Source organism: Natator depressus, chromosome 7, assembly GCF_965152275.1.
Source record: "Natator depressus isolate rNatDep1 chromosome 7, rNatDep2.hap1, whole genome shotgun sequence".
Taxonomy (NCBI): domain Eukaryota; kingdom Metazoa; phylum Chordata; order Testudines; family Cheloniidae; genus Natator; species Natator depressus.
The window spans coordinates 12,616,223-12,630,826 of record NC_134240.1 but is presented as its reverse complement, the minus strand read 5'-3'; the positions used below and the strand labels follow the sequence as shown (position 1 = coordinate 12,630,826).

Sequence of the window (14,604 nt, the reverse complement as noted above, 5' to 3'; positions counted from 1 at the left end):
CCAAACCTGCAGACGCTGCAGGTAAACAAACCATCCCGGCGGATTTCCCTGACGGGCTGCGTGCCAAAGGTTGCCGATCCCTGGGGTAGATGGTGTCCTGGATAACTTGGAGTGAAAATGGATGGGCCATGCTGCAGATTGCCTCACCCTGGGAGGAATTCTGATTTTCTCAGCTAGAATTCATTAGAGGGGTTCAGCATGCAGCCTGCTATGCTGGCTAGTTCAGGTGTATCTGTGAGAAAGAGAGAGAGATATGGCCTAACCCTTCCCCACTCTTATTCAAACAGATAGTGCCAGTGGAGGAACAAGGAGGGAGCAGGGCCTTTACTCTTCAGACACTTTGTGGCTTCTCTCTGTGCTAGTCTATAAGTCCTAGTGGGGCCCTAGTATTGTAAGAGACTGATCCATATTCCTAAAGATGAGAAACATACACTGACTGGACATAGGCTTTAAATTACAGTTGTAGCTTCCATATTATTGTTGCTTTAATTCTACTCCCTTCATTATCACCATGAAGTATTCACTTTGGCTAAACCAGACAAATCAACTGTCATATGATGCATTTGGATTTATGCACCAACTTTTGTGCTGGGAGTATATGCTAATCTTGTCCAGCTGTCTGAGTGTAACCCACACACCTTCTGGGTGTGGTGTTCTGTTCCATCTAGTGGCACTGAGACCACTTAGAGAAAGAGTTAAATGAGTATGCTCTACAGCCTTAGCTAACAATCAGTTGGCTTTTAGCTCATGCAGTAGAGGCTCATGCACTAAGCTCCAGAGGCCCCCGGTTTGATCCCACCCACCAAAAACCGGTGTCTTTCGGCGTTGCATGAGCACACTATTTTGTATCCTTACTTACTATCAATAGGCATCCCATTACGTTTCCACTTTATAGTTGGCTCAGGTTTGCCAGTAGCTTCACACAATAGCAAAGCAGTTGACTCTATACTGTAAACATCACTTGTGGGTTTCTTTATCCACCGAGGAGGTTCTGTTAAGAAAGAAAATAACATTTCAGCAGACGTTACAACGAGTAGGAATAAAAGTTCATGAAGATGTTGCTATCACTAATGTCTTCCAGCAGATGGCACACACTATCAACTATTGCAGAGCAAAAAGAAAAGGAGTACTTGTGGCACCTTAGAGACTAACCAATTTATTTGAGCATAAGCTTTCGTGGTTAGTCTCTAAGGTGCCACAAGTACTCCTTTTCTTTTTGCGAATACAGACTAACAAGGCTGTTACTCTGAAACCTGTCATTATTGCAGAGCAGGTTCTCTCTTAAAGGATAAATATATTGTCTTATTTTATTTTGATTTATAAAACAATTCTACCAGAGAAATTAAAATAAAATATACACCATTCTCCTCTATTTAGATGGTGTTTGTTGAAATTAAATGCCAAGGAGAGGTTGTCGGAAGTGGACAGTGTTTTGAGTGAAAATGCCGAGCTGTAAGCGCAAAGCTAAATGTTTGTGCACCAGGAAGGCTGGTGAAAATGGCAAGGTTGCTTGGTTTGATATTTTCAGAAACACCCTCAATATGGAACTCTTAACAACAGACATGCAATGTAACGAAAATGCAAATATCTATTCAACCCAAATCCTCCCCTTGGATGTAATCATATGGCTTCCATTGTCTTCAATGGGACCTGGATATAGTCTCTGACGGAAGAACCTGCAGAGTTAAGAATATTTTGGTGACTCAGGGAATGCAGGGACTGAATCCAAGCTTATCTCTTTGCATGGAGCAGAGAGGTTTCCTGGGATTTCTGACACCTTTGCATCATCCTCACAATAGCCAGACAACTGGGATCCTAGGGGCCTGATCCAAAGATCACTGAAGTAAATGGGAGTCTTTTTATTGACCTTCAATTGGCTTTGAAACAGGCCCTAAATGTTCAAGATAGAGCAGTTACCACTCAAAAGTCAACAGTGCTAAAAGTTGTCCACATGGTGGTGCCAGAGATGCAGTGCTGTACTGACATCTTTCCTTGTTCTTCGAACAGGAAGTAAACACTATGTTTATGTTAATGAGGAGAATAGAGTGTGTAGTGTGGTGTTTGTTTTGGTATGGTTTTCCTTTTCTTTCTTAAGTATGTAAACACTGCTATGTGTTCACATTAGAGAAGGTCAAAGCAGCAGGTCTTGCACCTGGAGCAGAAGGTGGGGAGATCCTTGGTTCTTAGGGAAGTTTGTTCCACAGTATGGAATCAGTCAAAGCTCTGTCTCTTGCATAGACCAGCTGTACTGAGAAGTGGTGTTGTTAACCACAGTCCTCATCCTAGAGCTTTAGGCAATCTTTTAGATATTCAGGGCCCAGATCATTAAAGGTCTTGAAGATAAGGACCAAGACAGAAATGAGATGGTGACAATACGCTAATACAAAGGTTCCCAAAATGTACCCCAAGATCACTGGTTCTTGATGGAGAACTGCTGATAGTCCAAAAGAGGCTGCCTGCCTCATGGTGCTAGCTCCTCGTCTCCTGCTGCTCCGCTGAATTAAAGAAGAGCTAAAAATACACAGCTTAAGTACTTTCCTAACATTTTTCAAGTAAGAAACTGCTAGAGTTGCCTCATCGATGTTATGCAATTGTGAGTCTATTGGTGTCCATTAGACAATTTCAGTATTAAAATGTAGTCCACACCATGAAGACACTAGAGAAGCCCTTCTAGATTAGGAAGAGGCGCTGTGCTGCCTATTAATATATTAAACGCAATGGATGTGGCATCAAATATGAACATGCACCACTTGCATCTGCAAAATCCCACATTTATGCCAGCAAGTTGCTGATTTGTGCGAGCAAGATGAGTAAAGGCAGCCACCTCCATGGGCAATTCACCCCTCTAAAACAGCTGTGAATCTGGGGGCTGTGATTACAATTGGCGTGTGTGTTTTTTTTTTAAATGATGCCCCAGTTATATTATATTATTATTGTTAATTACTATTATTCTAACAATAAAGATGAGACACCCCAACCAAGATCAGGGTTATGATGCCAGGCATTGTGCTAGTTAAAAGCTTCAGAGGTTATAAGCATTTTACATTTTGGGGGATTATATTCAATAAATAAAAGTGTTTGAAATCATGACAATTTGTTTTTGTTTTTTTTTAAAAGAACCTCTCTCTGCTCAAACAGCAACAACAGGGCTTTTTCTGTCACCATTTTAATGTTCCAGGCTCTATCTCTTTTCAAAAAGAGAGATTAAAAGGTTCAAGCAGTCAAACAATTTGCTGGCTGAACATTTCCATATGCTTTGTCATAATTGCCTGAATCTTGGCCCTCAAACTATTGTAGGATTAGTAAATAGGCTGCCTGCAAAAGCCATTGCTTGAGAATGCTGTTATGAAGACTGGGGTTTTGTTTGGACATGCTTAAGTATCAGCAAGAGGACACAACGTGGAAATGAGAGCTAGATTCTGATTTATACTCTAGCAATAGGAGAGAGAATGGGCAGAAGAGCAGTGTTGTTGATATAACACTAGTTAATGGCATGGAGAGTAATTTTTCTTACTTGTTTAATTTTCTCTCCCTATACAGATTCATAGAGGAAAAACTGTCACATCCGCAGATGCTATAAAGTGGCGTAACTCCACCAAAGTCAATAGAACTACACTCATTTACACCAGTTGAGGAGCTGACCCCGTCATGTGCGCAGAGAGAGAATGAGACTGAATATGTGGCTCTGTGATGGATGTTAGTGACATTTATTGGTTTGAAACTCTAGAAAAGGAGACTATTTGGGCTCACTTGTGCCTAACGTGTTGCATGGGAGGAGACTCCTAATAGATCTAAATCCTATTAGTGGCATCAACCGACATTGGTTCTATGCAGGGGAGAGGGGTTTAATAGCGCTCATAAAAAGCATTCTTTACATGGAAATAGCGGTTCTAGGTTTTTGGGGACTTGCTGGTTAATGAACAGAAACAATAATTCATCACAAAGCTTTTATCCCTGTAGAGATCTGTGGTCAACATACTGAACAACTTAATTAATGTTATTTCCTTTGCATTTTACTTTTTGAAGCTCCTACAATTGCTTTGAGGGCTTCAGTTTTTACAGTTGAGAAAACCATGACCAGATTGTTAAAATATTCAGCTACTGTAGAGACGTTCCATACCATCTGGAATGATTTCTAAGAGTCAGCAACTTCCACGACAGGAGCATTTGAAACTTCTCCAGGCCGTGGTGTCCCATTCCTCCCCACTTTCAGGAAGAGAAATAAATATTATACAAAACAGGGTTGTGTCAAATGACAGGGAGTGATCAGTCATATCATATGACAAAATGCTGTGTAGATACCTGAAAGGCTGTTCTTCCTCTCTGGGTGCCTGCTTATGGAGAAGTGAGGAGAGACGGGGAAGTGAAGATTAAAATCGAGCAGCTGGCAGATGTGGATGGCTTAATAGCATAGAAGTACATTTCTCTCAGCAAAGTGGAGTCTCTTTTTTAGTCGTGGCAAGTGAAAAATGTTTTTGCTGAGTCTTTCAATTATGTTTCAGTATCTTCCTTCCAGAGCTATTTTGGGTGTCTTACCCAAAATAGCAGCCACATTAGCATGGCTGATAGTAACATTACAAAATGATAATATCACTAAATGTTGTACTCTACTCTGTGGGGGGAACTGTGAGCCCTGCTGTGTGCCTGGACACAGCAATACGGGGGGAGTAAGGAGTCACCACATGGTCCTGCATGGGCTACCCACATCCCTGGAGCTTTCTTAGTGATTGAGGGAGGAAGAGCAACCGCCAGCAGGCTGATAGTCCCCCTGTGAGCAGGTGGTGGGTGAGTGGGTCCCCCAATGCACACATGGAGCAATAACCTGCTACAGAAAGGGGGATGGTCCACCTCCCTGTGCCCTGGAGCAATGGGAAGCAGAAATCACATTGTGACTTTCACATTCTGTTGCTACTCTATTCCTGAAGCAGCAACATTACACGTTGCCCTGTCCTGCAGCTGGATTGCCCTATTAACTCTGAAGAAGAGGCATTTATCTACAAACTCATTCTGTTACTCATCCCCTGTGTAACTATGGGGCGATGCTTTTCTAGACTTTATTTTGACCCTAGATTGTTTCTCACTTTTGATTTACAATGGAAGTGTTTTGCATTGTTACCTAACCCACCCAGTTTGCATGATGCCTATTGTAAGATACTACACTGGCTGGTTTTATCACTCAGTTTCACCTTCGCCAGTAAATAAAATAAATAAAAAATAATAATAACGGATAGGAAAATGCACACATCTGTGCAAGCTCCACTGATTTCAAAAGAGTTACACTGGAGTAATTATGTGCTTTGTTATGCTGTTATGTGATATGATACAAGTCACTATTTTAAGACTGAATCTCTGCCATGATGCCTATGAAGAAGTGCTAGCTGCCAATGGCTAGGTACGCAGTGAGCTGAGACTTCTGTTTATTGTGTCATAGTTTGCTCCATTAACTTGTGCTCCACCCGCCACCATTTGTTTATCTCATCCAAATGGTACGTCTTGTCATAGCATACACTGCAAGCTTAACTGGGTGTCAGGGAACTTCAAAGGAGCCACAAGCCTCTAGTTCTTGGTTTGTACTGGACAAGTAAGTTCCTGAGCTTCCTGACTTTTTCCTGGGTATGCACCATGCCTTATACAGTGGTGCCCTAATTCTTGAGCTGTGTACCTAGGTGCTATCATCATATTATTATTTGCCTTGCAAAAGCAAAGAAAGGCATTGTGCTTTATTATTAATCATGGTTTGTTAAGAGTTGACAGTGTCCTTGGCCTATGGACTTTACCACCTAAGTAAATCCAGAAAATACACTGGGAAACTTCAAATGTGATGCTCATGTAAAATGATTCACGTGGGCAGGAAGGGGGGTGTTGCTGTCCCTGGGGATAGAACCTGGACATGTTGGTCTAAAAGCATGAGCCTCAATGGTCTGCGTGGAAAGAACCAGGTCTCTTAACCAAATGCTGCAGCAGACTCATAAAAACCTTTATGTGGTTCAGCCACTACAGGTCAACAAAGCTATCCAGAGTCAGCAAGGGCGACGCTAATAGACCAATTGTTCAACAATGTATTATTTTAGTGAAGGGCTGGAGACAGCAATTTGTGGTGGCATCTTACTGGTAGGAGCTGGCCTCTCTAGCCTTTGTGGAAGCAGAGATACAGTTTGCAGATCTAAAGTTAGACAGGCCCCCAGGCTAACGTACACAGATAGTACAGGAGTAACGATAACATTAATGAGTGAGGATATAAAAAACTGCTGGGAGACAGATTAGTAGGGGTTATAAAACAGAGCAAGTAGGGAAAAGTAAGAAGATAGTGAGTTCCTTAGCTCCTGGGGAAGACTGTTTGCTTTTGCAGTCAAGAGTTACAGTCACTTAAATTGTCCTGTTATGTTAACTTTGAGAGTATTTTATTCATATTACAAGTTGTGAAGGTTTGTCATGTGAGACACTGGCTCGTGTCATTTCACCTTCGGCTACTTCTACCAGCTAATGAAATTACTCCTTCATGCCTCTGCTTTTGACGCTGAAGATCATGGATGCTCCATCCCTTTTGATGACCCAAGGTAAGTTCATTTAGGGATGAGAGTGTCACGGGGAAGTGCTCTAGTGAAGATCAGCGATGGCAGGAAAAAAGTAGGCATGGGTGAGGGATTAGAAGAAGAATGAAATCACCAGGTGCACTGGAGAGGAAGGAGTGGTTCCAGACGTGTTGGGTAGTGTGACAGTAGAATTTGGGTTCTGAAGATGAGGCCAAGGGATCATAAAGATGAGCAAAATTAGCAGAGTAAAAAATGAGCACTGGAGTGTACCACAGTGGCAGAAACATAGGTAGCAGCAGAGTCCTGCAAGTGCGGCTGAGACGTTTCAATACAATGTGGTAGGAAATGAAGCAGATTGTTCAGCTGTGATATTTTGAGAAACCTGGAGGGGAGCGAGGAAAGAAAACTGCAGTAATCTAGCTGAGATATCACTGACACCTTTCAAATGGTGGCAAATATAACTAAAACCACAGAGATGACTCTTTGTGACTACGTTATGTTCCCATTATGGAGGCCAGGATTGTTTCCCCTAATTTTTCCTTTCTATGCAAGATGCTTTGGATTTATCAGACAGACTTTACTCTACAGATTAGGAGTTATATTTGAATAAAGCATGCAAGATCCAGTCAAAGTTACTATATTTAAAAAAAAGTAAATTATACCTCTGATAGTTTCATAGATTTTAAGGCCAAAAGTGAACATTAGGTTGCCTAGCCTGACTTCTGCATAACACGTCACAGAATTTAATCCAACAACCTGTGCTTGACTAAAGCATATCTTTATATTTTAGATTACTGTTTTTGCATATATTACCATTTTTACTTCCCATTCTACAAAATCTTCATGGTTCGTAAAAAAAATCATTTTACATGAAATTTAATGCTACATTGTGCAAATATAAAATCATAGGGCCAGATCCTCAGCTGGTATAAATCAATGAGGCTCCACAGACTTCAATGAATTGTGCTGATTTACACCGGCAGAGATTCTGACACTCCTGTTTGTTTATTATTCAAAATCTAAAACCCATTAAAATATAAATGGCACCTTCCACGTGAACTTGAAACTCATGTTTCACTCTCCCCATAGAATTGCTTGCGGTGCACTCATAAGTTCCTTCATCTGCTGCAGATACTTGTTCTATCTTCAAAACCTTTCCAAAACTTTCTGTCACTGCTCTGTCCTTGGGCAAATCTCTACCAGCCTTGATCCAGTTAAGATGCGGAGTTGGGCTAGCAGAAAAAGAAAGAAGATGTTGAGTTTAATTTAAAAAAAAAAGAAAGAAAGAAGTTGTAACATTTCACATCAGTATAACTACCGAATGTTGAAGTTTATACATTTCCCTTTGCTAGATCATGATTTCAGAATTCTCCAAATGGTCCTCCTTTGTGTGCAGAGCTACCCATTTTACTCATTGAAACATCCTGGCTGGAGGTTTGATATGGTCCATAGCTACTGCCTGTTGTTTAAAAGCGACCTGTGTACAACAAATCCTTTGCAGCTGACAGTGGGTCACAAAACAGGTTTGCATCCCTTGTAAACATAGTGGCATGAACTGTAGTAGAGGCACTGAAGCTTGTTTTGTCCTGTTCCATAGGGACTTCTTGCAGACAGACAAGGGGGTAAAGACTTCATTAAAATAACTCCGCTCTGTACTCTGCCTAATTAGACAGGGCTAACCGCATGTCACAGATGGCTGAAAAAGCTACTTTATATTTTTAGAAAGTTAGGAGCGTGCTCAGAACCAGAGACACTGAAGTACAGGACAGATTGCTGTCTGAACATTCCCAGCTGGGTTTCCTGACCCCAGCACCATACATGATGCATATACACAGTGTCATATCTGCTTACTCTTGTGTCCATCTGTTAAGATGGCAAAATGCCCAGGCACAAGCTACTCAAAGCCCCAGGTACCGAGAAATTATGTTCCTTTATGAGCAGCATGGATAATAGTTCAAGTGTCACATTTTCTGCAAGAGAGTTCATCCCTGATACAGTACTGAAACACCGACACTATGAAACCCCTTACATTTCGTCAACACCAGTTTAGATCTTTGTACCATCTAGAGGAGGTTGCCTGCCATTTTCAAGATCAGGGTAAAATCCTCCGAGATCACAAAGTGGCAATATATTTATTTCCATTAATTATTTTTCGATTGACTGGTCCTCATTTTCTGAGTTTGAAACTTGTCTCAATCTAGCCAATCTAGTTCCTCATTGACATTTGCTCACCGCATAGAACAGGGATGAACTGAAGGGATGAACTGCAAGGGGAGGTAGGTTGGGGGAATATACTTAGAGTCCGTCGAAAAATTGTCATTTTTTTTTCCAAAGAAAAGTACCTTTTCGACTACAAGGTTTTTTTTTTTTTTTTTTCCATTTTGGCCTAATTTGTTCATGCTTTGATGTAAATTTGTTTTGTAATTCATCCCCACCCCAACTTTTTTTGTATACTTGAAAGAGGAAGTACTTTTTCTCCCATGTCATGGGAAATTTTGAATGAAATGTAAATGTAAAGTGTTCATTTCTTTTTAAAATGTTTATGAAGTACACTTTCCCTTTCTCCTACCGGCTTTAATTATTACACAGGGAAAGTTTTATGAGGAAATTTGCAGAACAAGTCCACATACTGTCCTTGTTTCAACCAAAGTGATCGGTTCCTTACATTCCTGAGCATAAAATTTACACACTTTTTTTTTTTTTTTTTTTAAGAATTCATCGACTGGATAAAAAGGAAGTTCACAGGCACAGGTGGCAGTGAACTAGACATGGATGTATTGCAAAAAGGAACAAGAACCCATTACAGTTACTTGGAATGAATCCAACAGAGATGAGTTGCTCACATGCTCTCAGAAAATGGCAACCAATTGCAAAGTCATAATCTTGTCTAGTCAAAGGGTGAGTGATGCCCTTTCAAACAAGCATGGACAAACAAGATGCCCTGAACATGTTTGCTCAGGCAGATAAACACCCTGATTTTGCGGTTTATAATGGGAGATAATTGCACATGCTTTAATATGGATCATTTATCTACTAACCACAGTGAGCACACAAGGATGTGGAGTTCAACAATACAGGTTGTAAACATGATGATTTAAACACCCATTCAACAGAGAGCTCTATCACACATCAACCAGGAGCAAATGTGTTTTCCCTGTTAAGTTTAATGGTTGGAGGGCTTTTAAGCTTTACCTAGTTTTCCTCCCACAACTCTTTTTGGGTAGAAAGTTGCACACATAAGTACAAGGTAAAAAGTAGTGATCAGGATGGAGGGCATAGGTAAACCTGATCCCATGTTGATGAAAGTACTGCTGTACGGCTGCCAAGTTACCCCTGCCCACTTGGAGGAATCAGGGCTTAGAGGAGTATTCACAGCTAAACGCCACATCATCATCATGAGGATTGCACTTCAATCATGTCTGCTTAGACTTTCCCATTCCCCACTCATTTTCCATCCTGCACAATAAGAAAGATGGCATACCCCTACCTGTATCTATTTGTTGCATCCTGTCTTAGATTATAGATTCTTTGTGGCAGGCATGGTCTGTTTGTACAGTGACAATCACAATGGGGTACTGGGCCAGGACTAGGGCTCCTTGGCACTATGGTATTACCAATACTAATAATAATGGGGTTTGAGATTTCCATTCAATGCAGAGGGCTACGCCTAGGGATTAGTTATGCCTGCATCCATGCATTGAAATTGGCCCAAATTAAACTTGAACACTCCCAAATATAAATCTATGTCTAATTTTGCAGATGTCCCTTATCTTTATCATGGGCCAAACAGAAAGCCCTGAATCAAAATGCCCCTAGTCTTTTACTCTGTTGTTGGGTTTGTTTCTGAATGGGCATCATGGAAGGCAAGAATCCTTGTACGATGGTGCTCAGGAAATTGAAATCTCATTGAAGGTGGAAAAGTTCAGGAATTTATTGATACTTAATCAATACTCTGAACTGGCCATGCTAGAAAAGAAAAAAAGGGTGGGTTTTTTTGGAGTCCAAACTGTGGAAGTTGAATCAATTCCTAATACACTCAAAAGAATAATAATTTTCAGTGGTCACCATACTGGAACATCTGCAAAACCAGTGATCACAGGATGGATAAACAACTGTGATATGCCAGTTACTATGGTAAATGCTGATTCTTTAGTTATACTTGTCTATAACCTGTACTTGACTCACTCGCCAACAGGAAACTTTCTCCATTGTAACTCTATGCCAGTTTTCAAAAAGTACAATTTATTTAAACAGAAATTTGGTGTAAAATTATATACTCTGTTGGAGAATGTATAAAGGTGCTTCCTTTTACTCTAACTTTATTTCAGAAGGTTGTTAAGTGGGTCCAGTACTCACAGCCCTTCAGCAATGCATTCAAGTAGTAGAACTCCCCCTTTGATGACAGTAACTGATGAGCTGCTACCAGAAGATTCAGGTGGTAACAGTATTTTGGGTTTTCTTTCCTTGATGAAATTAGCTAAAAAAGAGAAAAGAAAAGGGTCAGACTTTGTGAAGTAAGGTGATAACATATGCCCCTGAATCATTCTGCACCCTCTAACCAGTGCTAAAAATATTGCTTTGGTGAGAAGATTTCTGGAATATTCATTCATTCATTTTATTTATATTTGTGGTATTTTTCTAAAAGACCTACCTAGGGCTCTGTTTTTTACTTACATTCAAAACACAACTATAGTAACAGGAATAAAATTAGAACCTTCTCTTCCTCAAAACCAGAGCCCTGAACCTGCAAACCCTTAAACAAATACACAACTTTACACTCATGAAGTTCCTTTCCATCCAGCTTTCAGGGCTGGGCAGTGGCTAGGCTAGAATCATACAACAGTGGGAGATTCTTTCTCTGGCTGCTACTGTTGGTGTCTTAAAGAGGCAGATCAACCCAGAAGATGTTCAGGGGGAGGCTAGTCCTGAATTATGCTGGTACAAGAGCTCCTGGTTGCTGACGATGTTGGTTGGGAGATGTCACTCTTAAAAGGGCCAGAATTGCAGCTGCACTAGTATGACTCCCAAATGGTATAGGGTGAAGAGGTGTGTCACAAGGGAGCTGGTCCCTCTGAGCAGAACTGGGCCCAACTCCCCTGGGTCAGAGCAGGTGAGCCAATTAAAGGGACCTGAGCTATCCCAAGTGCCTATTAAGGGTTACCAGAAGGGAGGAAATGGGAGATGGAAGGGAATGACTGGGACAGGCCATGCCTAAGAAAAGGAAGGAAAACCATGGTGGAGTGCACCTAACTCCTGTGATGGGTCCTTGGAGCAAGGGTCTCAGGGCAGCAGCCGTGGGGCTATTGCTCCAGGAAGGGAGCAGAGCTGACAAGGACTGGGATGCTGCCAGGAACAGGAGCACCAGAGACTCCAATGAGAGGTGGCTTGGAAGCCTGAGAGAAAAGGAGAGTTAAAAGGCTGTTCTCTGTTGTTTTACTTGCCTATGGTAAGAGGCTAAACCATCCTAAAGGAGACTGGGTGTGGCAGCGAGTTTTTGGAAGCTGGGAAGAAGCTGGGTGACAGGGTGGCTGGGCCAGATGCTCTGTTCCAACTCTGCTGAAATCTCTTCTAATCCCTCCAAATGAAGATCCAAGTCCCATCTCTCCAGGTGACAGCCTAAGAAGAATTCAGCTTCCCACCTCACATGCCCTAAGAAGTGTGCTTCATCTTCAGACAACCTCCCTGGTTCCCAGTCAATTTTAAGAACCAGTTCAGAATTTCCTGCCATGCCTTGAAAAAACTCTATTGTGGATTTGCTCCAGCCTCTCTCATGGACCTTTCTTCTATTATCATGCCTGCTCAGCTAGTATTTGCCTCCTCTCTGCTTCCTTATTTCTCCCCTCACCCACACACTCTGACCAATGGTGGTGAATGAGCGTTTCCCTTGTCTGTTCTTGCTATCTGGAACAGCCTTCCTCATGTCTTTCCCCTTCACTAACTTTATATCGTCTTCTAAATCTCAGCCGATATCATATCTTTTGTCCTTTGCCAGCAACTTAGAATTCGCCTTCCCTCTACAGTTGCAGAATTTACAATAACTCACGAATGCATTTGGGAATACAGCTTGAAAACAAACCACTGTTCATAACAAAACTCCTTTTTACTGTCCTGGGTTTCAGATAACCATTTACTCTAGACTGTCAACAAAAAATCAATTGTTTCTTTGACAATACATTTTAACCATTTATATTGTTAAATGGCTATTCAGTAATAATTAATAGCCAATATGTCATTCAAATGTTTACTGATTCTTCAAGAAAAGCTATTTACTGATAATTTGGTAATAAATAATTTCTATCTTACAAGCCAGTTTTCTTCTCCCCTTCTTTAATTGCTTTGGGTCTCTTTGTACAGTATGTACTACACAGACCAGTGAGTACATGTGCTGTACACAAATGTTTGCCCACATATGCCTAGATTTTCAGACATGAATAGCATTTTTGGGTGTCCAGCATGAGATACCTGAAAAGGGCCTGATTTTCAGAAACTGTCCAGCATTAGTCCTCTGAAAAATCAAGTCCCTCTCAGGTGTTCTTAGTTGGGCACTCCAGAAACTGAGGCACTCAAAATCACTAGTTAGTTTTGGAAATGATGGACTTAATTTTAAAATATATTCTCTCTTGATAACCATGTTTGGGGAAAAATAAGGTATTTGGTAGAACGGGGTGGAAAATAGATTTTCCATCTCATGAAAAGTTTTTGTTTTGTACCCAAATTGGAACAAAAAGCCACAATTTTGATTTTTTTCATAAAATGAAATACCGCCCAAAAATATAATTTTGAGTCACTTGAAACACTTTGTTTCACTAAACTGGACCCCCCACCCCCTTTTTTTTTATATTGACACTTTATGGTTCAATTTGAAAAAAATAAAGTAAATTTAGAAAAAAAAAGGTTATAATACATAAAAAAAAACAAAACTTCGAGATCGAAAACTATGAAAACAGGACATTTAAACATTTTAATAGCTTTTTCCTTTAAAAAAACAAACAACATTTCCTCAAAATCAATCGATTTTGTGAAAATGTTCAGTTTTGTCAAAACAGCATTTTCCAGTAGAAAACTTTCATTTAAAATCTTCCAACAAGCTCTAGTATTTGGGTTGAGAATCCAAATGTATTCTCAGAAAGAAAAGGAGTACTAGTGGCACCTTACAGACTAACCAATTTATTTGAGCATAAGCTTTTGTGGGCTATAGCCCACTTCATCGGATGCATCTGATGAAGTGAGCTGTAGCTCAAGATAGCTTATGCTCAAATAAATTGGTTAGTCTGTAAGGAGCCACAAGTCCTCCTTTTCTTTTTGCGAATACAGACTAACACGGCTGCTACTCTGAAACCAAATATATTCTGTTAGCTACACACCCTTATCAATTCTATCCATATTTTCTGCTATTGTTACATGAAACATCACAGCATATTCTAACACTATCTGGTCATCAGAGTTCCTTTGTGATTTTTTTATTCATCTAGCTTGAAGCTCCTCCCCTTGAAATCACTTTCTTGATCAGCAAAACTGCCAATTCTGAAAAATACTTTCTATTTGTCAGGACCACTTCTCTGAACGCTTTATTTCACATGGAAGAGAGATGCAGTAATGTTAAAAATCCTTCAGACCTCAGTCAAGATAGTAAAGACTGAGTCAATACTGATGCATGTATTCCTTATACCCAGCAAACATGTTAAAAGTATTTCCTAAGCAGTAACAGTATTTCATCTACATTGATACAATATTTCATTTTCTAAAATTTCAGATTACCCAACACATTAAGTAGCTCTTCAGTATTCTCATTGTGAATTCAAAGGCAAAGAAACAAACAGGTACATTCAACTCACCCTTAGTAACAGCAGCATTAGGTGAGCTTGAGTCATTAGTATGTTTAACTGAAATAAACAAAAATGAAAACCAAATGCAAATGGAATAGTTGATATAGATTAAAAGGTCAAAAACAAACAAAACATCAACCAAACAAAAAAAAAACTACACAAAATATTTTCTTAAAGGAAATGTAAATATATTTTATATAAAACCACCAAAAGACTATAATGCAAATCAACACAGACAATGAATT

At 40.2% G+C, this 14,604-nt stretch overlaps 1 protein-coding gene across 6 annotated transcripts in view; it reads right to left on the bottom strand.

Annotated features, from left to right (window-relative positions):
• The window catches only part of CHL1 (cell adhesion molecule L1 like), a 190,592-nt gene that overhangs the window by 46,077 nt on the left and 129,911 nt on the right, over window positions 1-14,604 (bottom strand). For 5 of the 6 annotated variants that reach the window (XR_012640166.1, XM_074957512.1, XM_074957514.1 and 2 more), the window contains exons 8-11: window positions 14,369-14,416; window positions 10,890-11,010; window positions 7,581-7,765; window positions 860-991 (exon numbers count right to left, since the gene is read on the bottom strand). Coding sequence is in view for 5 of the 6 variants with exons in the window: in XM_074957512.1 (XP_074813613.1) it covers window positions 860-991; window positions 7,581-7,765; window positions 10,890-11,010; window positions 14,369-14,416 (486 nt within the window). In the remaining variant the exon portion in view is untranslated. The remainder of the gene's footprint in view (window positions 1-859; window positions 992-7,580; window positions 7,766-10,889; window positions 11,011-14,368; window positions 14,417-14,604) is intronic. The other variant, XM_074957513.1, reaches the window with a different exon arrangement.